This window comes from Rhinoraja longicauda, chromosome 2 (genome assembly GCF_053455715.1).
Source record: "Rhinoraja longicauda isolate Sanriku21f chromosome 2, sRhiLon1.1, whole genome shotgun sequence".
NCBI lineage: Eukaryota > Metazoa > Chordata > Chondrichthyes > Rajiformes > Arhynchobatidae > Rhinoraja > Rhinoraja longicauda.
In genome coordinates this window covers 68,664,403-68,692,124 of record NC_135954.1, presented here as the reverse complement: position 1 = coordinate 68,692,124, position 27,722 = coordinate 68,664,403, and the positions used below count along the sequence as shown (strand labels likewise).

The following is a 27,722-nucleotide window of genomic DNA, read 5'->3' as shown; positions in this document are numbered from 1 at the left end:
TGTGATCGATGGTCGATGTGGACTCGGTGGGCTGAAGGGTCTGTTTCCACGCTGTATCTCTAAAGTAAAAGCAATCATCATGACACCTTTAGAAATGAAGATTTGGTGACCAGAAGTTCAGAATAAGAGATATGCAATAGTCTGAGAAGGTGGCAAGTCTCTGGAAGATTATGGAGATGGCGAGAGAGGAGGTTTTTGAAGGATTTGAGAAGGTGAATTTTAAAAATCTAATATATTGCTCACCGAGGGACTTCTTAAGGCCGGCAAGCACAAAGGTGATGGGTGGAACGAATTGCGTGCTTGTTAGGATATCGTATGCTGGATTTAGCATAATCTCTTCGACATGCTGACATCAGTTAATAAAGGCATGGATGTGAGCTTCAAGCTCACACATACTGATGCAGAAGTAGGGTTGGGCAATGCCATTTAAGTAGAAGTAGGCAGAGATAACTAAGAGAGTAGAAGTGTGGTCTGAAGCTGATCTCAGTGTCAAATATGACACTAATGCAGAAACAGTCTAGTTTAGTTTTCGTCAGTCAAAAGGTACAGTGCAGAAAATGTGCTAGGAAATGATATTTGGGGCGGGTCACCAAAAACACAGTCTAAAGACTATTAGTCCTCCTGTAGAACAAAATGGCAGATGAGCAACTGATAATTTAGATAAACAACAGTACATAGCATTAGATAATGTACTTCCCTAAAAACACATCAAACATGCTGACTTTCAGGTAAGATTTCATTAAATAATTGTGACTATCTGGCTTCATGGTAGGATTGAGAGGGTGATGGTGGAAGGTTGTTTTTCACACTGGAGGACTGTGACGAATAGTGTCCCTTGGGGATCATTGTCGGGCCCATTGTTGTTTGTCATCTATATCAACAATTTTAATGAGAAGGTACAAGACATGATTAGCAAGCTTGCAGACGGCACTAAAATATGTGGTATTACAAACATTGAAGGTGGTTATCAAGAATTACAATGGGATCTTGATCACCTTTGCAAGTGGGCTGAGGAATGACTAATGCAGTTTAGTTCAGATAAGTGCGAGGTGTATTTTGGTAAGTCAAGCCAGAGCAAGACCTTCACAGTGAATGGTAGGTATCCTGGGAGTGTTGTACAACAAAGGGATCTAGGAGTACAAGTGCAGCATCTCTTGAAAGTGATATCACAGGTAGATATTGGGACATTATGGTACAGTTATACAACATGTTGGTGAGGTTATGTTTGGAGTATTGTATTCAGTATTGGACACCACAAAAGGTAGGATGTCATTAAAGTGCGTGGAGAACATTTGCTTAGATGTTAGAAGGGTCTCGACCGAAACGTCACCTATTCCTTCTCTCCAGAGATGCTGCCTGTCCCGCTGAGTTACTCCAGCTTTTTGTGTCTATTTTGGCTTAGATATTGCCAGGACACGGGAGCTTGTGCTATAGGGAGAGGTTGGACAGATGAGAACTTTATTCCTTGGAGTGCAGGAAGCTGAGGGGTCCCTTTGTTTTGACCCAAAATGTCACCGATTCCTTCTATCCAGAAATGCTGCCTGTCTCGCTGAGTTGCTGCAGCATTTTGTGTGCGTGTGTGTGTATATATATATAAACATAGCACAAAAAGTAAGGAAATTTGTGTTTGGTAGATTATTTCTTTGTTGTAACAATGCTTCTTGGCAATAAATCTTATACCGTTGGAAAGCCTGTTTATTTCCCTTTTAAATGGTGCCACATTTGTAAGGAACATGCATTTGTGGGATGAGCAGCAGAGCTGAGTATATGGGTTGCGCCCATGAAAAATTTGCCAAATCTTCTCTGCCAATGCCAAACAGCTTATTCTGCTGTTGCTATTGACTCTTGTTTTGAGCTTCTGGTACCCCCAGGTGCTGACAAGAATGGGATGCCATCCCACAACAGTGTGTGACCAGGCTGGTGACCAGCATGAGGAGGAGGTGCCAGGCTGTTATGGCTGTGTATGGTTCTTCCACACGCTACTGTGGCTCCTGTTTATTAAATGAATAAATTGTTAAATTGCCAATATGTCTTGTTTCTTCAGACTTCAATCATCCAATCCACCAAACAACACCGAACAAGAGTCAATGGCAGAATAAGCTGTTTGGCATTGGCAAATTTTTCATGGGCGCAACCCATATACTCAGCTCTGCTGCTCATCCCACAAATGCATGTTCCTTACAAATGTGGCACCATTTAAAAGGGAAATAAACAGGCTTTCCAACGGTATAAGATTTATTGCCAAGAAGCATTGTTACAACAAAGAAATAATCTACCAAACACAAATGTCCTTACTTTTTGTGCTATGTTTATATATATATATATATATATATATATATATATAGTTTCTGAAGATGACAGGACAACTTCAGTTGAATCCTAAAAAGCTATACTGTATCCTTAGCTTTTTAACTTCTTAAATGCAAAAAGCAGCACCGTGTACTATTTTTAAACATTAGTTAGAGCCAGATTGGGTTATCACTATCAATACGGGGCACCACATTTTTGGCCGGATGTGCAAGGAGATCAAAAAAGAAATTTACTGGAATGGTGCGTGGGATGAACGTTCGGTTAAGTACTTAGAAGAGTAAGTGAGGAATAAGTTTGAAAATGCTATTCAAATTCATGAGTTTTGACAGAATAAATGAGGGGAAACTACTTCCAGTAGTAGAATGGATGGTAACCAGATGACACAGATTTAAGAATAAAATTGAGTTAACGTGATCTGGGAACCATTGTGAGACAATTTTGTAATATTCTGAAGGGAAGAGAATAAATGGAAGGGAAATATTTAAAGTTCTGGGGAAAAGAAAGAATGCAAGACAAATTGTAAAGCTCTTTTGAAAGAGTTGACAGAGCCATATTGGACCAAATGGCCTCCACCTGTTCAGTACTTTTTTTACTTTTATAAATCCATAGGCCAGAGCTAATGAATCCCAGCTGTTTTACCACAACAAAGATCTCTCTTACTAGTGTCATTCACCTTTGTTCAGTTTAAGATTATTAACAAGCATAGAACCATTAACCATAGCCAACACAAACACCTTTCTGAAACCGATCAGTACTACTGTATATCTCAAACTTTAATAAAACACAACCACAAAGTTTTGTTCTCACTGCTCCCATTCACTTATTGACCATATTATCTTGTTAACAGTTTATCCCAATAGTCACTGTAGTTTTAAACAATAGACAGTAGGTGCAGGAGTAGGCCATTCGGCCCTTCGAGCCAGTGCCACCATTCAATGTGTCAATGTGATCGTGGCTGATCATTCTCAATCAGTACCCCGTTCCTGCATGCTCCCTATACCCTCTGACTCCGCTATCCTTTTGTGTAAGAAAGAACTGCAGATGCTGATTTAGACTGAAGATAGACACAAAAAGCTGGAGTAACTGCGGGACAGGCAGCATCTCTGGAAAGAAGGAATGGGTGACATCTGAAGAAGGGTCTCAACCCGAAACGACACCAATTCCTTCTCTCCAGAGATGCTGCCTGTCACCATAGTTTTGCTCTGTCAGAGATGCTCTGCTTTCTCAACCTTCCCTGCAGTTAACAAACTTATTTTGTCTACTTCCCAGTTCTGCAGAAGAGTCTTTGACCTAGCATCAGTTATATTTCTCTTCCCATAATTGTGGCCTGACTTGAGGGTGTTTACCAGGTGTTTTTACCTTAGATTTCCAGTAACTTTTTTTTCATGATATTGTTCATCTTCCATTTTATGCAATTCCTTATGGAAATAGAATAGTGGTCATGCTCCTTAGCATGCGTATAGGATGGTAAAGAAGGGAATTGAGTGTATGTTGGGAAGTCATGTCGAAGCTGTATAAAGCTTTGGTTGGTGTAGATTTGGAGTATTGTGCGTAGTTCTGCTTGCTGCATTATTGGAAGGGTGTGAATCCTTTGGAGAAGGTGCAAAAGAGGTTCATCAGGATGTTGCCTGGATTAGAGAGTATAAACCATAAGGAGTGGTTGGACAAACTTGGATAGCTCTCTCTGGAGCTTCAGAGGCAATGGGGCAACTATATAATATGGCAAAGATTAGTGGGAAGCTAGAGGATTGGGAAGCTTTTAAAAACCAACAGAAGGCAACTACAAAAGTGATAAGGGCAGAAAAGACTAGCCAATATTATAATGGAGGATACCAAAAGCGTTTTCAGATATATAAAGAATAAAACGGGCAAGAATGGACATTGGCCTGCTGGAAAATGATACTGGATAAGTAGTAATGGGGACCAGATGGACTGCACTCCAGGTTTCTGAAAGCGTTTGCTGTCGAGATGCGGAGGGATTATTAGTAATCTTTCAAGAATCGCTAGAGTCGGGTATAGTTCCAGAAGACCGGAAAATCACAAATGTAACACTACTGTTTAAGAAGAGAGCGAGTCAAAAGAAAAGAAATGGTAGGCAGATGGCCTCGAGTACTCTCTCAATGGAGAGAGGATTCAGAAATCGGAGGTGCAAAGGGACTTGGGAGTGCGAGTGCAGGTTTCGTAAAAGGTTGATTTGCAAGTTCAGTCGGTGGTCAGGATGGCAAATGCAATGTTAGCATTCATTTTGAGAGGATTAGAATATAAAAGCAAGGATGTAATGCAAAGCTTTATAAGGCCCTACTCAAACCACATTTGGAATATTGTGAGCAGATTTGGGCCCATATCCGAGAAAGGATTGGAGAGGGTCCAGAAGAGGTTTACGTGAATGATCCTGGGAATTAATGGATTAATGTATGAGGAGCGTGTGATGGCTCTGGGCCTGTACTTGGTGGAATTTAGAAGGATGTGGGGAGATCTCAATGAAATTGATCAAATATTGGAAGGCCTAGATAGAGTGGATGTGGAGAGGATTTTTCCTGGAGCGGGAGAGTCTCGGACCAGAGGCCACAGTCTAAGAATAAAAGGATATATCTTTATAATGGAGTTGAGGAGGAATTTCTTTAGCCAGAGGGTGGTGAATCTGTGGAATTCATTGCCAGAGACGGAGGTGGAGGCCAAGCCATAGGGTATTTATAAAGCGAAGATTGATAGGTTCTTGATTAGTAATAGTGTTAAGGCAGGAGAATGGGGTTGAGAGGGAAATGTACAGGTACACCTGGCAACTGATGGTCCGGCACCGCCTTTAATCTGGACAAAATTATGAGAGTGCACTTGAAATTCTCCCCGGAAGTCGTCCCCCCACACGCAAATTTGGTCCTACATTTAACACTGCTCTTTTATGCAGTCTTTTGCCCCGTGGTGCATGCTTGAAATGGTACTCTTTGAAAGTTTGACTTCTTTTAACAATCACTGAGACTGGAATGAGTTGCTCATTCCCTGAGGATTCTGCACTGGACAGTTAGGCAACTGAACCAAAGGGGACAATAATTGGATGTAGCCCATTTTTATCATAAGTTCCCCAAGGCTGTGCCACGAGCAGTTCTTGGAATGACCATTCAAGAAGTCTTCAACCTGCAATTTCTCCAGATTCATAACTGTTCCTCAAGTTTAGAAGCCCTTATTTTGAACCTGAGCTCGCTTGAATGGTGGCAGTTCTTTGTGCATATCAAGAACATTTGAGTTGTCTGAATGTTCCCACGTGACACAGTATTGGAGGCATTGGATCTCAGATTTAATATATAGCAACCCAATATTTCTTCATAATATCCAGAAAATTCTTATCTATCTCTCCAGCTAGTTATAGGTAGCAGATTCATTGAATTTTGGTTTTTTTATCTGTTGAGGTCATAAGGTCATAAAGAATAGTAGAATAAAGCCATTCGGTCCATCAAGTCTACTCCGCCATTCAATCATGAATGATCTATCTCTCCATCCTAACCCCATTCTCCTGCCTTCTCCTCATAACCTCTGACCCCCGTACTGATCAAGAATCTATCTCTTGGGAGGTCTCGTTAACCACACATAAAAGTATGCATTTAATGCGATTTAAAAGTGCCAATATGTTTATACGGTCATAAGGAATAGGAGTAGACTTAGGCCATTCGGCCCATCAAGTTTACTCTGCCATTCAATCATGGCTGATCTATCTCTCCCTTCTAACCCCATTCTCCTGCCTTCTCCCCATAACCTCTGACACCTGTACTAATCAAGAATCTATCTATCTCTGCCTTAAAAATATCCACTGACGGTCTCCACAGCCTTCTGTGACAAAGAATACCACAGATTCACCACCCTCTGACTAAAGAAATTTCACCTCATCTTCCTAAAATAATGTCCTTTAATTCTAAGGCTATGACCTCTAGTCCTAGAATCTCCCACTAGTGGAAACATCCTCTCCACATCCACTCCATCCAAACCTTCCACTATTCTGTATTTTTCAATGAGGACCCCCTTTGTTCTTCCAAATTTCAGCGAGTACAAGCCCCATGTCGACAAACGCTCATCATAGAGCCAGCACAACCTTCCTTAGATATGGTGCCCAAAATTGCTCACAATATTCCAAATGTGGCCTTACCAGCGCCTTATAGAGCCTCAACATTACATCCCTGTTTTTGTATATAAGCCTTTTTGAAATAATTTGAATTTGCTTTCTTTACTACCGATTCGACTTTCAGATGAACTTTTTGGGAATCCTGCACCAGCAATCCCAAGTCCCTTTGCACCTCCGATTTCTGGATTCTCACCCCATTTAGAAAATAGTCTATGTCTTTATTCCTACCACCAAAATGCACGATTCTACACTTTACACTATATTCCACCTGCCACTTCTCTGCCCACTCTCCCAACCTGTCAAGTCCTTCTGCAGAATCCCTACTTTCTCTACACTACCTGCCCCTCCACTTATTTTCGTATCATCTGCAAACTTTGCCACGAAGCCTACAATCTCCTCGTCCAAAACATTAATATACAACATGAAGAGTAGCAGCCCCAGCACCGATCCTTGCGGAATTCCACTTGCCACAGGCAGCCAACCAGAAAAAAGCCTCCTTTATTGCCACTCTTTGTCTTCTGCCATCTAGCCAACTTGCTATCCATGCTAGTATCTGCCTTTTGATACCATGGGCTCTCAATAGACAATAGGTGCAGGAGGAGGCCATTCAGCCCTTCAAGCCAGTGATCATGTGATCATGGCTGATCTTTCTCAATCAGTACCCCGTTCCTGCCTTCTCCCCATACCCCCTGACTCCGCTATCCTTAAGAGCTCTACCTAGCTCTCTCTTGAATGCATTCAGAGAATTGGCCTCCACTGCCTTCTGAGGCAGAGAATTCCACAGATAACACTCCTCTTCCTAAGCAGCCTAACGTGTGGCACCTTATCAAAGGCTGTCTGAAAATCTAAGTAAACACCACCTACTGACGGATGTTACTGTATTTTAATGAATGTCTAATTTCATTCTGGAGCACAGCCCACTTTTCATTTGTGTTTACCTTTTGGTACCCCAAATTCTCTTGCTTCTTGTCAAATGTCTCTGAGATTCTGCTGCTATCCCTGTCACCTTGGGTCTCTACAGTACGTTTCCAGATAATTTGGAAATTAGGAAATGAATTTAAGAACTTTGTTTCAAATAAAATTTGTTTTTTGGATGAATACTTTAAGAGGAATATTTTTTTCAGGCCTCTGGAAAATAGCCAGGATAGTGGTAACAACTGATAACATTTTATTAAAGAATTGACATGGGTACAACAGACTAAATGGCATTCTGCATTTGAATATGTCCATTTTACTAGAGATATTCTCAGTTTTAGGGAACTCTTAGATAACCTGCATTTTCTTAGCAAGTGTGTTATTTTGTGAAATTTGGATTGCATCTGTATACTAATATAAACTTATATTCAATTTTAAATAACTTGGAAATACAATAAATGGATTCTTTTCACAAGTGTCGCAAAATTAGATTTTTTTAAGATCACAGAGTTTAAAAGGTAGTAATTCTGAACGTAAAATATTTTAAATATTTTGCAACTGTTATGTATCTGTTCTTAAAAAAAAGTGAAACCAGCCACATCTTTAAATTTATTGCTCTGGAGAGGAATGTATTTATGCAGCTGCAATGCATAAACAAAACACTGTTGCCTGGAAAATCTATTCTCTTTAGAGAGAGACCAATGAATGTTTTTCCGCTTAAGTACTTTACCTGCAAATGTCCACCTTTCTCATTCCCACAACCTTCTGCCTTAACCTATTAGCAACACCATACACAAGAAGCGATGCAGGGAAACGATTTGTTTCTTAAACAGTAATGTAAGTATTTTATGCTATATAATTTCTTTAAATATCTTTCAGTTTCTACAGATTTTCTTACAAAATACCAAGATACTCTGATATGATACTGTCTTTATTTAATAGTTAACATTAATATGACAGTAAAATGATGTTATTTTTGCTTTGTTTGATTATTTTTCCATAAGTTTGGATGCCAAAGGTAAATCAACTTATAAATTCCCGCTGACATTTAAACTAACTTTTATAGCCTAACTTGCCAGCAAGATAATCATTGTGGTTTGGCGAGTCGAGGCGGCAAATTGTTTTCTTTGAGTTTGTTTATTGTAAAGAAACAACGAAAACAATGACAGTGTCGTGGACAACCAATTTCTGTACTTGCTTCTCCGGAACCTTCCTCAGAACTGCACTAACACACCCCGATCACGTGACTCTTCTAACCAATCCCGAGGGTTCGATTATCGGAGCCACCACCGGGTGTCGCTACAGGACCCCCCCAGAACCCGATGTGCGAAACCGAGCGTGGAGGCAGACAAGGCGGCCCGAACGAGTGGCAATATGAACGGGGACGGGCGTAACAGCGGGGGCTGGCAAAACAGAGCCAGGAGACAGGGAAGGAGCCGGAGCAAGGTGAGAACCAGGGTGGGGGATCGAAGCACTGTAGGGGTGACAGGACTGGCCGGCAGACGACCTCTACGCTTGGGCTGTGCAACCACCACTGGACTGTCCACATCCACGTGAGCCGGCTTGAGCCGCGTGACAGAAACAATGTCCTGACGACCCCCGACGTCCAACGTGAACGTCGCAAGGCTAGCATGTAACACCAGAAACGGCCCCTCGTAGACACGCTGAAACGGAGATCGATGGGCATCCCTGCGGACAAAGACAAAGGGACAATCGCGCAAACCCGACAGCTCATGCGCCGCAGGCAGACCATGGCGCGAGGTGGGCACCGGGGTGAGGGCGCCAACCAGCGCACGGAGGGACGCCAGCAACGCCGGGGCAGAGTTCATCTGCCCTGGAACCACCGGGAGGAAATCACCAGGCACGCGTAGGACGGAACCGTAGACCAACTCTGCGGATGAGGCGCCCAAGTCCTGTTTGGGGGCGGTGCGAATGCCGAGCAACACCCACGGCAACTGGTCGACCCAATCGGGACCGGTGAGCCGGGCCCGGAGCGCCGACTTAAGGTGACGGTGGAAATGCTCCACGAGTCCATTAGCCTGAGGGTGGTAAGCAGTGGTGTGATGCAGACGGGCGCCATATAACTGCGCGAGAGCGGACCACAAGGAGGAGGTAAACTGGGCACCCGATCAGTGGTGATGGCAGCTGGAACCCCGAACCGCGCGATCCAGTGCGCTGCGAGGGCACGAGCGCAGGATGCCGCAGAGGTGTCAGACAGGGGAATAGCTTCTGGCCACCGGGTAAAACGGTCCACGACCGTAAGTAAATGAGTGGCACCGCGGGACGAAGGCAACGGGCCGACCAAGTCAAGATGAACGTGGAGGAAACGTGCAGACGGAACGGCAAACTCCCGCACCGGAGGCTGCGTGTGGCGTTGAACCTTGGAGGTTTGACACGGGAGGCAGGCGCGAGCCCAGGCTGCCACCTGCTTGCGGAGCCAAGTGGTAGGGACGATGGGGTGAGGGCGACCAGTGGAGATGTCGCGGAGGACAACCGTGCCCAGGGGCCCACAAGGGACCGCGGCCAACCGCAGGCCCGAGACAGCAGTACGATAGGCCGCCACCGTACCCTCCAGGCGCTGCGCCGCCGCGAGCTCCCGGTAGTCCAACTCGCAATCCACGGCTGAGACGAGGGGGGGGACAAAGCGTCCGCGACCGCGTTAAGCTTACCCACGCACGTCCGTGGTGAACTCGGAAACAAAGGCCAGGTGCCGTTGCTGACGAGCAGACCATGGGTCAGACTCCTTGCCGAAGGTGAAAGTGAGCGGCTTGTGGTCTGTGAACGCGATGAAAGGGCGGCCCTCCAAAAAATAACGGAAATGCCGAATGGTTAAGTATAAGGCAAGGAGCTCCCGATCGAAGGCACTGTAACTTTGCTCGGGAGGCTGCAACTGACGGCTGAAGAAATCCAGCGGCTGCCAACGACCGTTGACGTGCTGCTCGAGGACGCCGCTGACCGCCACCTCAGCGGCATCGACCGTGAGGGCCGTCGGGGCAGAGGCGCGCAGGTGAACGAGCATAGTGGCATCAGCCAGAGCCGCCTTGGCAGCCGCGAACGCCGCATCCGCATCGGCGGACCAAACGAGCTCCTTCGGCTTGCCTGCGAGGCACCGGAAAAGGGGGCGCATGATACGGGCAGCCGCCGCCACGAAACGGTGATCAAAGTTGACCATGCTGACGAACCCCTGTAACCCCTTCATCGTGTAATGTTTTATTACAGTAAACAAATTCAAAGAAAACAATTTGCGGTCTCGACTGGCCAAATTGGTGACCCCGATGTGATTGAACGAAAACCGATCAACAAAAATGCAAGCCGCTGCCGTTCCCGAGGCACAGCAGAACTCCGTCGGCCTCAAGCTGCCCGCGTTCTGGCCTGAACAACCGCAGGTCTGGTTTGTGCACGTAGAAGAGCAGTTCCACCTCCGGAACATCGTGGTGGACGAAACTACGTATTTTTACATCGTCAGCACCCTCCCACCCGAAACTGCCTCGCGGTTGCTGCCGTTCCTTCGAGATCCCCTGGCCCTCACGAAATATGACGGCCTCAAAGACCTTCTGTTCCGCACCTTCGGGCTCAGCCGCCGGTCTTCTCCACATGGCCGGATTGGGTGACCGCAAGCCGTCCGTCCTCATGGCTGAAATGCTGGCCTTAATGGACGGCCACCACACGTGCCTGCACTTTGAGCAGGCGTTCCTGGAACAAATGTCGGACGACATCCGTCTCATGCTCGCGGGGGTCGACTTCACGGACCCCATCCGATTCGCAGAGCGGGCCGATGAACTCTGGGCGGCGAAACAACACAACGGCGGGGCAATCGGCCGGGTTTCCGCTCCCTCCCACCCGTCGCCTCGGCACGACAGCGGCAGGGCGCCGCCCGCAGTTCCCGCCGCTGCTCCAAAGCCACTCCCGACGGATCACAACAAGAGTGGTTGGTACTTCTACCATCTCCGCTGGGGTGCTGAGGCCCGACGCTGCCGCCAACCCTGCTCCTTTCCGGGAAACGCCTCGGCCGATTGTCTGTAGAGGCGATCGCGATTGGCCCTAACCACCGCCTCTACGTCCCGCGGCCCTGCATCTTCATCCAGCCCACGGCTCAACGCCATCGCTGCGGTTACCGGTCCCTATGCCTCCCTCGCCAGTTTTCCGGACCTGCTCGCCGCTTGCTTCAATGCGGTGGACCCTAAACATGGGGTCGTCCATTATATTCCCACTGTGGGCCCACTAATGCACGCCGCCTCCCGCCGGATAAGCTGCGTATCGCCCGGGACGAGTTTCAGCTTCTGGAAGATATGGGGATTGTCCGGCGATCCGACAGCCCATAGGCCTCCCTCCCCGCTGCACATGGTCTCCAAAGCATCTGGGGGGTGGAGACCGTGCGGGGACTATAGGCAGCTTAACGCCATCACCACGGCCGACCGCTACCCCATTCCCCATATCCAAGATTTTTCTGCTCATCTTGCTGGTGCCGCTTTCTTTTCCAAAATTGACCAGGTCCGCGGGTACAATCAGATCCCCGTCCACCCGGACGACATCTCGAAGACCGCAACCCCGTTTGGCCTTTTTGAGTGGTTGAGGATGCCTTTCGGGTTGAAGAACACCGCGCAGGCGTTCCAGCGGCTCATGGACCGGGTCGGCCATGGCCTGTCTTCCGTCTTTATTTACCTGGACGACATCCTGGTTGCCAGCCGCACCGAACTCGACCACCCTATTCCAACGCCTCCAGGATCACGGCCTGGTCATTAATCCCGCTAAATGCCAGTTTGGTCTTCCCTCCATCTCCTTTTTGGGGCACAGCGTGACGTCCTTCGGTGCCTCTCCCTTACCCTCGAAGGTCGAGGCCGTCTGTTTGAAAACAACGAAAACAACAACAGTGTCGTGGACAACCAATTTCTGTATTTGCTTCTCCGGAACCTTCCTCAGAACTACACTAACACACAAGAGATCACGTGACTCTCCTAACCAATCCCGAGGGTTCGATTATCGGAGCCACCACCGAGTGTCGCTACAGTGGTATCAAACTCCCAATGAACCTTGCAAACTAGAAAAGGCTGGAAATACTCAGCTAGCGAGGCAGCAAGTGTGGCAGGCAAACTACATAACACTTCAGATCCAAGGATCTTTCATTAGTATTTCGGTTATTGGAGTGAAACATAAGGAGAGGAGAGTACAAAAAGCATGTGATACTGTTACTACGTCGATTTTAAATTGCATTAAACGATACGTCTCTTATCTGGTTTTCATCCTCCAGCACAATCCTAATAACTTAATCAAAACCAGATGTAAATATGCACTTTTAAACTATTAATATTGATGTGTATTGAGTTATTTAATTTTCTGTATTGGTTTTTCAATGATTATGGCTCTTACCTGAAACGGCTGTTTGATGCCTTGTAAATCAGAATTTCAATATAAAATCTGGTGTTCAGAGGTTATGTTATACAAATTGTAGCAGTCACACTAGCACTACCTAAAAGGGCTGTACTTTGAAGTGTCACAACATTTTTAAAGGTTGTGGTTGTGTGGTTGGAGGGAGAGGAATAAGAATGCTTCTCATGGACTTGTAGAAATAGTGTCATCCGCTGCTGGCCAAAACTCACCTCCCATCCGTTTTGCCTCAAAAAATACCTCCTTGCAGCTTGCTTAATAATAGTGTGATTGGTCAGACCACAATAAGGAAGCTTCACACGAACATCCAATTGAAATCCACAACTTGTCTCTTTTCATATAATTTGGATTGAATATCAAATTTTGCTTTAGGCTCAATATGATTAACACAGTGCACTCAGATTGTGTTGCACATTTATTGACTTGATTTGAATTTCCCCATTTGTGGCACTGTATCATCATCATCAAAATATTACATAATTTTATGTAACACAGTGATCCTTCCATTAAATTAGTGTATCATCTTGCTTATCATTAGAAATACAAGACACAATATAAGCATAGCAAATATAATAGACCATTCATTGCAATTCAATAGCACAAGTACATTCATGCAGATATTTTGCCGTTGCTTAATAGAATTTCCATAAAGCAAGAACAATTTAGAATTGGGTAATGAACGGGTTTTTTGCTTCCATCCATAAGTTGAATTAGTCTGCAAGTCAGAGAATGCACAAAATCACTCAATATGGTTGCCATACCGCCACAATATTGTAATCAATAGTAGCAAATTAGCTTATTGGACTGATAAGAAGGGATAATTGAAATGAAGTGGAAGAATGGAGAGAAGAAGCTAGTTCTGCCAATTGTAGGAAGGAACATATGTGGGACTTTTTAATTTAATAAAATGTACGTGGGTATGTCCATAAACCAGGGGTTCATGACAAAGGATGGCCTGTATATCTGTGGAAGCTCTGTGTTTTCTATGATATTGCTCGTTTACCTTAATTATCTGGCTTCTTCCTTTTCTTTATTTTTTGTTTAGTTTGTTAAATCTTTAACAGTTTCAAAAATGTCACTGTTCTCTGTCCACCACTTAAATGTCCAATTCTGTATACTTTTTTTCAATTTGGTCCCATCCTTAACCTTTTTATTTAGTCTTGGATGGTGTACTGTCTTGTGAGCTTTTATTTTTTCAGCAGAATATATATTCCTTTGTTGAGATATAAGAAATATGTCCTTTAACCGCCTTCAACTGCTGATCTACCATCCTATCCTTAAATCTATTTTCTCAATCCCCTTTCACCATTCTGACCTTTACTACATATTATTAGTAAATCAAAATTTCTCACACTGACTGAATTTGATATTCAACAACACCATGAACACTCTTACATTGGGAATGTTTACTATCAGATCAATAATTAATCCTGTCTTACCATACATACCTAATTTCCTCACCACTACTACCTACAAAGCAAAAACATATCTTATGAGTCGAAATAATAATTACAAGGATGAGTTGTAGATTAATTCTGTTCTTTGCAGGTTCATAAGAAGTAAACACGTCAATTGTTATAGATTTTATCCAGCATTTACAAATATCTCAAAGGAAAGGATTTCTCTTTTTTGTGTGGGCTGCAAAAAAAGCTTTGTTTCAAATGCAACAGTTTAAAATATTTCATTATAGCTAAGCAGCTGTTATAAATGAAATTAGTCAGTATTTCTTACTTTGCTGCATTGGATATCATCATAGTTACTTGAAGAATGGTGACATCTGCTGGTAAAATGGCAAATATAATGTTCTAATGCCTGGAAATGCATTACTGGTACCAATGCACTAAAAGCACTGTATGGTACGGGAAGCTCATTTTGTTCGATTGACATCAATAACACTAAATTTTAGAAGTGCTTAGAATTAGTTTTCATTCGTATATAGTACATTTACTGACATGAAAACAGGATGTATTTCCAGTTAATAAAAGGAAAAGTGTTCGAAATATTTAGCAGGTTAAGCAGCTTTGTGGAAAGAGAAACTTAATATTTCAGGTCTGAGTCCCTTCATCAGAACTTAGAAACAGAAAAACAAGTTAGTTTACAGTGGCAGAGAGATGGGGGAGGGTGGGTGGAACAAAGGCAATGTCTTAGAGAGAGTGAGATCGAACAGGTTAATCGGGAGCAGCAGGAATAGCAGTGAGAAAAAACATGTAGCTTCTATTTCAGTCATGTATCGTTCATAGTAAGGCTATGTGCCCAGCAGGGGAAACTGCATGAATAGAAAAAGAAAAACTGAGCTAAAAATTATAACTGGCTGAAAGATCCAATTTTAATATAGATTTTTGTAAAAACCTAAAATTGGAATATTAAATACAGAAAGCTGCAGTGTGTCCAAGCAGAAGATGGGGTGTTATTCCTTGTATTGAACCTCACAGTAAAGCATTTTTTAATTTTAATTTACTACTAGGGCAATTTTGGTTGGTTGGGGAAGATGGAAACTGATTGATGGTGACAAGAGGAGTTGAGTATAGGAGCAAAGAGGTCCTTCTACCGGGCCCTGGTGAGACCGCACCTGGAGTACTGTGTGCAGTTTTGGTCTCCAAATTTGAGGAAGGATATTCTTGCTATGGAGGGCGTGCAGCGTAGGTTCACTAGGTTAATTCCCGGAATGGCGGGACTGTCGTATGTTGAAAGGCTGGAGCGATTGGGCTTGTATACACTGGAATTTAGAAGGATGAGGGGGGATCTTATTGAAACATATAAGATAATTAGGGGATTGGACACATTAGAGGCAGGAAACATGTTCCCAATGTTGGGGGAGTCCAGAACAAGGGGCCACAGTTTAAGAATAAGGGGTAGGCCATTTAGAACGGAGATGAGGAAGAACTTTTTCAGTCAGAGAGTGGTGAAGGTGTGGAATTCTCTGCCTCAGAAGGCAGTGGAGGCCAGTTCGTTGGATGCTTTCAAGAGAGAGCTGGATAGAGCTCTTAAGGATAGCGGAGTGAGGGGGTATGGGGAGAAGGCAGGAACGGGGTACTGATTGAGAGTGATCAGCCATGATCGCATTGAATGGCGGTGCTGGCTCGAAGGGCTGAATGGCCTACTCCTGCACCTATTGTCTATTGTCTATTGACTTGTCCATAAATGCTAATCTTTGGAGGATTGAGAAACTGACTGCCCTGGTTGAGTGTAAATCAAAATAAAGTAAAGGATGATGGGATTAACAGGATAATTCAGTGGATATTCACAGGATGGAAATTAACCCTTCTTCAAAGTGGCTTGACCCGAAACGTCACTTATTCCTTTTCTCCAGGGATGCGGTGTAGGAAACAACTGCAGATACTGGTTTAAATCGAAGGTAGACACAAAATGCTGGAGTAACTCAGCGGGACAGGCAGTATCTCTGGAGAGAAAGAATGGGTGACGTTTTGAGTCGAGACCCTTCTTCAGAGTCTGAAGAAGGGTCTCAACCTGAAACGTCACCCATTCCTTCTCTCCAGAGATGCTGCTGTCTCACTGAGTTACTCCAGCACTTTGTGTCTATCTCCAGGGGTGCTGCCTGACCCACTGAGTTACTCCAGCTTTTTGTGTCTATCTTCAGTTTAAACCAGTATCTGCAGCTCCTTCCTACACCAAATGTTCCTTGTAATCCCCATGGTAAATTACGGCAACTATTCCCACCACACTATTCTGCCCCACCTTCCACCTGATGGGAGGAAGGAAGAGGGAGAAAGAAAGAACAGTTGAAGGAAAAGTAAAAATAATTGGAGATGGATGAAATAGATGAATTAAGGCAGGCAGTACAGACACCATACTGTAAGCAGCATCACAGTGGATCTATGATTGTTTTATTATTTGAAACTGAAAATGCTGCCAAGTAAATAGGTCAGGCAACATTGGCAAAACTAAAAATGGGACTAATACTTAAGATTGGTGAAGAAAATGAGGGAAGGAGCCTGAATAGAAGAAAAGTGGATTTAAGGAATTATCTGTCCCAACGTGTGGTGGAAAATGTATTATTTGGTGGAAGTGAAAGTATTTAAAGTAAAGGTGGATAAATATTTGAAAAAAGGGGATTAGAGGAATATGAAATGATGGATTTCAATGTCAAGATTAGACTATTGAAACTATTTGTTCTACATAAAAGTTTGAAAGGAGATCATGACTGGTTATGATTGATAGAGAGTAAAAGTTCCCATTAGCAATAGTCTGGCCAGGGGCATTCAAAATCTTAGAGAAAAGATTGTGAGGAAAACCTTCTTAACAGCATTATTATGATCTGGAACTTATTGCTTCTAGGGATGGTGAAAACAGAATCCATCATTTTTAAATGAAATTGGATAAAGAGAATTTGCAGGACTTTCAGGAAAGATCAGCTAAACGGGACTGTCAAGATTGTACTATTAGGAGCGAACATAAACCTCCATCTGTGCCCTAACAGCACTATGGTTTGTGTCCTTCATTCATTCCTCATCTGCCAAATTATACTGATTATGCCATAAGTGGACCCTGGCATGTGATGGCAAATAACTGATGTTTTCGTATTTGGTTTTGTGAGACATATTTTTGCTTGTGAAGTTTTCACATTTAAAAGTATATATACCATTAGACCCAGACATTCTTGTGACCGATGTCCAAAACGTGAATGCAAGCTGTACTCTCATGTTTGGATGAATGAGGAGTGGTCTCAATGAAACATGTCTGTTCCAGAGTGGGTGTGTTCATTCTGTGTCTATAGTCCTCCCAAAGTGCATCACATCGCATTTATCAGGATTAAATTCCATCTACCGTTGCTCTGCCATTTTACCAACCGATCATTATCATCTTGTGGCCTCTTCTCCCTTTCTCCCTTCTCCCTTTCAACAATACTACCAATTCGCTTGTCATCTGTAGTCTTACTAATCAAACCTACAATTCTGTCCAAATAATTAATATATATGACAGACAATGGCAATCCCAGCACGGATCTCTGTGGTACAACATTGGTTAAAGACTTCTAATTACAAAAATGCCACTTTCCACCATTACCTTCTGCCTTCTATTACCAAGCCAGTTTTGGATCAAATTTGCCAATTTGGATCCCATAGGCTCTAACATTTTAGATCGGTCTCCCAAGTGGGATCTTATCAAACCATTGCTATAGTCTACATGAACTGCTCTGCTCTCCTCAGTACATTTTGGCATTTTAATGAGAGATCACTCAAATTGGTTAGCGTTCAGAAAATTTGACTTTTATTTAGTGTAACTTTCACATTTAATCCTGAAATGGGCATTTGGTTGAATTGTGGGGCTTCATAAAAGTGCAGACATCCATGCCCTTACATACAGGTTATTATCAACCGCCTGCCATGATTGCCCTTTTTAGAAGGATTCTTCGTCCTAGATGTACTTTTTAGAAAACTCTAGGATTCACTGCCGCCTTGCCTCATTATCAGAGGCCTTGCCTCATCAACTGTTCCTTGCCAGCACTCCATAGAAGTTGGAACAGTACTTGTTGTGGCTTGACCTGTTGGTTGCTAGTTCCTATGTTCAAACTGTGAGGAAATGGGAACTTGCTAGGTCTTTTCCACCTGGTGCAAGCCAATTTTACAGTTTAATTTCTAGGAGTTTTCAAACACTGACTTGCAGTAGGGCAGATGAATTTAACATTTAACATAGACCAGTACAGCACAAGAATAAGTACAGCCCTTTGGAAAAAGGTTTTTGACTATCTACCCTATCTATGTCTTCCATAATTTTATAAATTCTATTAGGTCTCTCCTCAACCTCCTATACTCCAGAAACAAACTATGTTTGTTCAACCTCTCCTTATAGTTGTGGAAGCAAGGAACTGCAGATGCTGATTTACACAAAAGGATAAAGTGTTGGAGTAACTCAGTGGATCAGGCAGCATCTCTGGAGAACACATGGATAGTTGATGTTTCAGATCTCACCGTTCTTTCTGAAGTAGGGTCCCAACCCAAAATGTCACCTATCGATGTGCTCCGGAGTTGCTGCCTGACCTGCTGAGTTACTCCAGCACTTTGTGTCCTCCCCTCATGGCTAAGACCTGCTTATCCAGGTAGCATTTTGATAACCTCTAAAGCACCACCCTCTCCAAAGCCTCCATGTTCTTCCTGCAATGATTCAACCAGAACTCCAAACAAATGTTGCCTTACCAATTCTTTATAAAGCTGCAAAATAGCTTCCTGACTCTTTTATTCAGTGCTTCTGTTGAAGGCAAACATACCATGCACTTTCTTTGCCACTATCTTCTTGTGTTGTTATTTTCAGAAATCTATGGACTTGCACCCTATGTACATCAATGCTGTTAAAGTTCTTACCATTAACTGTGTACCTTTTCCTTCCATTCAACCTCCCAAAGTGCAACACCTCACACGTGCTCGGATTAATCTCCATCTGCCAAGTATCCGCCCATATCTGTAACTGATCTAAATCCCACTGTATCCTTTGTCAAACTTCCTCATTGTTTGCAATTCCACCAATTTTGGTGCAGTCTGCAAATTTACTAAACAGCCCATCTACATTTATGTCCAAACAACAGAGGTTTTAGTGCAGATTCCACTGGTCACAAAGCCAGAAGAAAACCCTTCGCTACCCTCTGTCTTCTATGGGTAACCCAGTTCGGAATCCAAATGACCAAGTCACTGTTGTTCCCATGCATCTCCTGGATCAGCCTACCAGGATGAACTTTATCAAATGCCTTACTAAAATTCATGTTGACTATATCCTCTGCCCCACCCCCATCAATCACCTCCACATTTAGGGCATTTCCCCTATTTTTCTAAATATAGTAACACCAGATTTTCACGAATATTGACAAAGCTCTTGCACCCTCTCCTAAATACTCACCTCCTTCCTAAATTGTAGAGTTGGAACTGGATACAGTTTTTAATTGTGCATTTTATTTAGTTTTTTTTAGAGATACAGCTTGAAAACGGGCACCTAGGCCCACCAAGGCTGTGCTGACCAGCAATCACCTGCACACCAGTTCTGTCCCACACACTTGGGGCAATTTACAGAAACAAATTAACCTACAAACCATCATGTCTTTGGAACATGGGAGTAAATCGGAGCACCCGGAGAAACCCCACGCGGTCACAGGGAGAACATACAAACTCTGTACTGAAAGCACCTGTAGATCAAACCTGGGTCTCCAGTGCTGTAAGAAAGCATCTCTACCGCTGCAACACCATGCCACCGCGTGCGTGGCTAAAAGTTAGATATAGCTCTTGCGGCGAATGGAATCAAGGGATATGGGGAGATAGCAGGTACGGGGACTGATTTTGGATGATCAGCCATGATCATATTGAATGGCAGTGCTGGCTCGAAGGGCTGATTGGCCTACTCCTGCACCTATTTTCTATGTTTCTATGAACCACCTGTGGTTGTTTTTCATAAAGGTCCATGCCTCTTTTTATAAGTACATTCATAATCTGCCTGCCACTTTCAATGAACTATATGCCAGTTCAAAAAAGAAAGAAAAAACCCCGGAAAAGCAGGACAAAGCGTGGCAGATAAAAGGTCATACAGTTAAGGGGGGGGGGGGGGGGTTGATAGGCAGATGATGCCAGAAAGGCCAGAAATTAAAACAGAGAATGTGTGAGACAAAAGGATTGAAAACTTGCAAATTGCAAAACTGGAGGAAGGAACGTAGGTGTAAGGAGAGGGGCGATATAGGCGCGAGTCCAGATGGACCACAGGGGAGAGGGGTGAGAGTGGTGTGGTGTGGTCGGGGGGAAGAAGGGAGAGGGGGAGTGTTTTGTAATTACCTAAAATTGGTGAAATCAATGTTCATACTGTTGGGCTGTAAGCTACACAATATGATGTATAATTCCCCAGATTGCACTCTGGCATTGGAAGCGGCCCAGGACAGAAAGGTCAGTATTGGAATGGGAAGTGGACTTAAAATGGTTTGTAACCGGAAGATCGTGTAGGCCTTGGTGGACTGAGCACGTCTTTGACCGAAACGGTCCCCAAGTCCGTTTGATCTCGCTAATGCAAAGGAAGCCACGTCAGGAACACCAGATGCAGAAAATAAGGTTTGAGAAGATGCATGTGAACCCCTGTCACACTTGGCGGTATAGGGACAGGTGTTGCATCTCTTGCAATTGTAGGGGAAAGTACCTGGAGAGGGAGTGGTTTGGGTGGGATGGGATGAGTGAACCAAGAAGTTATGGAGGGAGAAGTCTGTGCTGCAGGCGAAACGGGATGGGGATGGGAAGATGTGACTAGTGGCGGGATCAGGTTGGAGATGATGGAAGTGTCCAATGATGATGTGGTGGCTGGTGGGGTGAAAGATGAGGACCAGGGGAGCCCTATCCTTGTTCCAGCTGGGGGGAGGGGGAGTGAGAGCAGAACTGTGACACAGATGAGGCACAGATAAGTTGAGATACCTCTTGTGAGGGATCCATGTATGATAGCGTGGGGGGGGGGGGGGGTCATCATTATCGGAGGTCACTCTCCATAGAGGACGCCTGTGCATCACTTTGTTTAACGTAGGGAGACTTCTGCACAGACAGCCACCACACGGTCCTTGACAGATCTGGGTCAGTGTCCAGTGGCAAGGTCCAAGATGACCGGGGACCCTTTTCTGCTGCAGCCTTCATACCCCTTCCCAGCCATTGTGACACTCCACTAAAGTCAGCCATCATCCTCCGCTTGTTCCACCACTGAGGTCTTGATTGGATTTCTCTTTGTCAGGGACCTCCCCCTCGACCTTACCGCCATGGCTGACCCTACCAGGAGCATAGCTCCAGACGGCATCCCTCTCAGGACCACACAAGCTTCTCCACCACGACAAGGTGACAATCCATGGAGAAGGGGGGGGTGACCATGTACATTTAAGAACGAGGACATTGTTCTTGAGAGATGTAACACCTTTCCCTATATCTCCTCCCTCACCTGCATCCAAGGACCTTAGCAGTCTTTCCAAGTGAGACAGAGGTTCACGTGCTCTACATCTACTGAATTCGGTGTTCCCGATGTGTTTTCCTGTACATCGGCGAGACCAAGCGTCGACTCGGAAACCACTTTGCCAAACACTTGCTCTCGGTCCGCCAGCATCAGTAACCCAGCATCTGTAGTTCCTTGTATCCATATACCCCAGTTCAATGCACATATACCCCAGTTCTTTCTATTCATAGAATTGTGCTCTCAAAATATAACAATTCACATTTTTTAACATTTACTTTCATCTGCCTATGTTTCTATTCCTCAAATCTGCCTGTAACCTCCTTGAAATCTATTACACACCTCACAATTTACTACACCTTAAATCCTTGTTTCGTCTACAGATTTTGAAATTGTGCCCTGCAGTTCCAAGTCATTAATATCTATTAATAAAACAAGTATCCTAGTGGTACCCAACTTTACAATTCCCTCCAGTCTGAGAAACAATCTTTCACTGCTACTCTCTATCCTGTGGCTCAGCCAATTTTCTGTCCTACCTCCTGCAGATCTTTGTATTCCATGCCCTTAAAGCCTGATGACAAGGCTATTATGTGGCACCTTATCAAAGGTGTATTGGAAAATCATTTATGGCACATCAAGCACATTTTCTTCACTGTTATTTCATCAAAGTAAAACTCTTGTCTAGTTAGGTAGACATGATCTGCCTTTCATGTAATCTTTGGTGGCTTTCTCGAATTAATTCATACTTGTGATTTATTCTATCCTTGATTATTATTTCTTGAACTGCCCCACTTCCAAGATTAAATATACAGATTGATCTCAATTAATATTTCATGACTAATTATGATCCCTGTTGTACATATCAACAATAGATATAAAAAATATCATCAGTGGATTGAAAATTCCTGGCTGGCAAAACTAATACTTTAAGTAATTGTCGCTCAAGATTTGGATGACGTTCACAAAATTAACAAAAACCACTACCCTTGAGGATTTCCACATTGTGTTAAAACAAAATGAAACTTTTATTATACATTGAAATTCCTCCTTAATTTGTGCAAATAGTTTTACAAATGTGAATCATGGGTTTGACAGTTAATGTATCTATACCTAGTGATTATAAGATACTATGTAACTATAGAAATGATGAAGAGGCATGTATATATGTATGTATGTGTGTATGTATCTGTAATATACACACAGTGCTCTTTACTGCCTCTGATTATTCCAAAACATGTTATGACTTACAACTTGTGCTTGAGTTGCTGTTGCTGTTACTGTTGTAATGGAGAAATTATGATCGTCAGTTTGTAAGAGGAAGCTTCCGCAAACATCTAGATGACCATGAGAAGATAATCTATTTGTGATATTGTTTGAAGGATAACAATTGGCTAGACACTGGGATTAACTCCCTTGCATAGAAATGGCGTTATGGCATCCTTTGTTTCCACTTACGTGTTAAATGGGGCCCAAGTTCAACACTTTGTGTCACAGTACCTCGTACACAAATGCTACTAAATGGAAATGTGTGCTGAGATTTTTGTCTGCAAATCTTTGAAATTGGACTTGACCCTGAAAAGTTCTGATCTGAGAAGAATATGTTAATAATTTGAGTAGGAAAATAACTGCAGATGCTGGTACAAATTGAAGGTATCACAAAATGCTGGAGTAACTCGGGCAGCATCTCAGGAGAGAAGGAATGGGTGACGTTTCGGTTCGAGACCTTGAGATACTCCAGCATTTTGTGATACTGTTAATAATTTGAACTCTCTAATTGCTATTCTGCATTAATAAATGGCAATTGAGAGCATTGATCAACAAAGTAGCAACAATTAACCTTGATATTGATTGAGGGGCAGAACTAGAACTGGAGTGGTGCAGATCTTCACTGCAATCCAGTGTATGTTCTGGTATTATTCATGTATGCCATCGTTTCCTAGAATCTCTACCCAATTGTAACTGAGCATTCTGTGCACGTTTTTGGGAAGTTCAAAGCCAATGTTACTAACAAAGTACACGGATGAGCCAAAACATTATGACCACTGACAGGTGAATTGAATAACATTGATTATTTTGTTACAATGGCACCTGTCAAGGAGTGAGATATATTAGGCAGCAAGTGAGCAGTCAGTTCTTGAAATTGATGTGTTGGATGCAGGAGAAATGGGAAGGAGTAAAGACCTGAGTGACTTTGACAAGGGCCAAATTGTTATGGCCAGACGACTGGGTCAGAGCATCTCTGAAACAGCAAGGCTTGTGGGGTGCTCCTGGTCAGCAGTGGTGAGTACCTACCGACAGTGGTCCGAGGAGGGACAAACCACAAACCGGCGACAGGGTGTTTGGCACCCAAGACTCATCGATGAGCAAGGTCAACGAAGGCTATCCCGTCTGGTCCGAACTGACAGAAGGTCTACTGTGGCACGTCGCAGAAAGTTTTAATGGTGGTCATGGGAGGAATGTGTCACAATACATTGTGCATCGCATCCTGCTGCGTATGGGGCTGCACACGGAGGACCAACAGCATATTAGGCAGGTGGTCATAATGTTTTGGCTCAGCAGGTCATAATGATTTTTTATATATATATATATAATATATGAAGGTAAAATATTGCATTATATGGGTATGATTTTGGATCTATTACAGTGCATATGTCAGGTGAGGATGGACTGTTTACTGATATTCATAGAAGACAGAAGCTTTAACTTTTAATTAGAGATAATCAGAATTTTATAAAACCAATTTCCGATTAATATGTGTTGTGGGTGTTTGTCTAACTATTTTTCACAAGTGATTTCCTCCTATGATAGTTAATGGTATCAGAGGTATTGCCATACTATCATATTTAAGAAATAGAAGAATATTTCTTAATTCCAGTAAGGACAATAATGTCTCTTCTACCCTTATCATGATCCTTGGCATTCACACACAAACGCCAGGGGTAATGTTAATGTCAGTTTGAATATGTTGCTATTGGGTCAGATTATGATTTCAAACACTTGCCATAGATTTGAGCTTTTGATTGTTCAGCACATTCCCTGATGGAGTGCTCACACCGTGCTGTTCAATTGAAAGTGTTAATATTTGGTACCGGCCTCCCTCCAGGAATAGAAATATGTTTCCATGTTGGGATTATGATTTATAAGAATAGAATTTCTTGTGCTCCTGCCACCCTAGATTTTCTTGGTGTCGGAGGCTGCAGGTTTGGAAACAACTGCTCGGGTAACTGGTGAGTTGCTGTAGATAGTATTTCAGCAGTCAGTGATTGTCACACTGCTCTGAAAGATTGCTGTGGCTGCTGCACTTGGCCACACTTGAGCAAGTGTCTTACATTGACATGCTGCAAGTTCGGAGATGAGATGTATGAATTCAGAATTTGTTTGGAAAGGTGAGAAAATAAACAGTTCTAATTTTGACAATCCCTGGCAAGGTGAATCTGTAAAAGATGAGTCTGTAAGTTTGGTTGTAGCACACTGATCGCCTTGGGAAATCAATGACCTCTTAAGCATTGCTGTGCAAAGTGCTGTGCAAGCTATTGAGGGTCCTTGAAATGGTGCTACTGAGTGGGAGAATGCTTCTTCCATAACACCGGGTTCTCGTGCATGCTTTACACATGGTGTCAACTGGATTATCACAATCCAATTTAATGGCAAGGGCATCATATCATTGTGGCGTGAACAGCACTCCCTACATTCACCTGGCATGTACACACAACATACGGGCTATTGTGTTGGACATTTTACCCAATAAGGTTAGTTCTGTTGAAATTTGTGCTCGCCATTTGAAAATAAAACTAAAAGCAAATCAGTGCTGCAGCTACACAGTTCAGATTGGTGGCTAAGGTGTTTTATTTCATTGGTTGATGTATACCTACTGACCTTATTTATCTGCGTATGATTGTATGATTTACAACTAAACCAATAAATATTCCATCAAATTGCCTGTAGAGGGAGACAGAGTTCAGTGAAATTAGATATTTTAAATTTGAAAATAATGCTGAAAAAGGCAATTATTTTTTCTAGCATGTTAGTTTTGCAGCAAATGTGTTGCTGTACCAGAAAGTGCTAAATCACAAATCCTGCTTTCTTTAATTTCTTAATAATTCTGTCTTCACACTGAAAAGGAAATATTTAATGTCTTTAATATTTTCTGCCGTCCTTTTTCTTTATTGCTGCTGCATGATTTAAGTGAATTGTTCACCCACCCTGGATATTCCTTGACAATCATCACACCTTATCTATCCACTTTAATGTTTTATCAAATCAGATATCTACCACTTCCATAGCACTGAAGCAGCCCTAATTAACATCATGTGACATTCCTGTGTCTTTTTTTTAACTTCCTTACAACCTTTGAATTGATTGGTTATATTATCCTTCACCTACCTCATTGTAGTCTGGTTGGCCATGCTTGGTTATAACGCTAACTGCCACCCTCCCCCCCAGGTAGCTCCAGAACCTCCAATAAAGGCTGATGTCAGAAGCATAGCGCCTTGGTTCCCTCCTCTTCCTCATCTATATGCAGCCTCTTACTCACAACATCCAAAGACATGGCATTTTTCAGATTTACATCTCTTGTTAAAACCTCTTGTTTTACTTCTCGGGTCATTTGATGACTTCAGTAGAATTTATATTGTGAGCCTGGTAATCTGACATCCAGTCTTAGATAAACAATATTTTCCTTCAGCTAAATGTATGGATGATGGAAGCTATGGTCAAAATCTATGGCCTGTTATTAATTCTGTCTCACCGTCTGATGACAGTCTCAATTTGGACATGACTGCTTGAAAAGTTTAGACTGAGATCAGTTTCAAATCGTTTATTCCCCCTTTCACTAATACCCAAGCTCCATCTAGGTAACATCACCTAACTATAAGCAGTACTAAATGTGTCTGTGTAAGAAGGAACTGCAGATGCTGGTTTAAACCAAAAATAGACACAAAATGCTGAAGTAACTCAGAAGGACAGGCAGCATCTCTGGAGAGAAGGAATAGGTGACGTTTTGGGTCAGGACCCAAATTTAGTACTATAAGCAGTACTAAATGTGTCTGCTTTTGTCTCTTGCCTATTCCTCTACCATGTTCAAGATAGACTATTTTGCTATTATTTTGACCAGTAAATCATCCTCTGTAATTTTGAGGCTGTTATGCTAATGTGTGCCATGTTCTGACGTGCAATTCATCCAAATCCACTGATAACCCCAGTATAATACATCTTTGTGTTCAAATCTATATATGGCAATATCTTGTTCGATCGCTTAAAATGTCTTACTACCAATAATATTGCACGGCACATATCTGTTATATAATTTCTAACTTTGCATCTCAAATTATTTCCAAAGCTGGTGACAGACCTGAAACCATCAGCGGTTCAACTTTGACCGCTAAAATTACACCAGCTGCATTCTACACATCATTCGAACCCTGTTGATTCATGTAGCCCACATGTTCACTTACCTTGGTAGGACAACATCTATAATTATAATCCCAGACACTTTTCACATATCAATTATTAGTGTATGTAAAGCAAAATGGAGATATTCATTATATTTTCTTAAGAACGTGGTATAATATTGCTCTCTAAATCTTTATGCGGTTTATGGCTCCCTGAAACAGTTAAGCAGTGTGTAATATTAAATTGAAGAATCACAGTAAAAAATACAGATGGTAGTTTTTGTTTTAAATGTAGTGGCTGGCCCAATCTGAGTGGTTATAATGTTGTTAAAATTGTTTGACAACTATAATGGGGCTGAAATAAAGATAAAATAAAAATATCTGACTTGATTTCAAGTCTTTTGAAAGAAACATGACATAACCATGTTCACCTGCCCTCACTCCCCTCCTAACAAATGTCATGTTTTTACGAATTACAAACAATTCCGAATAAATATAAGATAGGTGTAAAAGTTCTAACTTTCTGGATTTATGTGTGTTTAGTGAATCTGCAATTTGAGACAAATAAATGAATTTGGGAATGTTGGGAATTTTGTAAAGTTTTTTTTGTATCAAAATGCTTAATCTAGGAAACAAAGAACAAATATAGGCTACAACAAAAAAATCCTTTCTAATTCCAGTATAGTCCTTCCATATAATAT

The 27,722-nt window shown here is 42.8% G+C and overlaps 1 protein-coding gene across 2 annotated transcripts in view; it reads left to right on the top strand.

Moving 5' to 3' along the window:
- The window catches only part of jazf1b (JAZF zinc finger 1b), a 193,524-nt gene that overhangs the window by 14,782 nt on the left and 151,020 nt on the right, over positions 1-27,722 (top strand). The window contains exon 2 of one of the 2 annotated variants that reach the window (XM_078420651.1): positions 26,970-27,088. The exons of the other annotated variant lie outside the window; for it this stretch is intronic. Coding sequence (XP_078276777.1) covers positions 27,073-27,088 — 16 coding nt within the window. The 5' untranslated portion in view covers positions 26,970-27,072. The remainder of the gene's footprint in view (positions 1-26,969; positions 27,089-27,722) is intronic. 2 annotated transcript variants of the gene reach the window in all.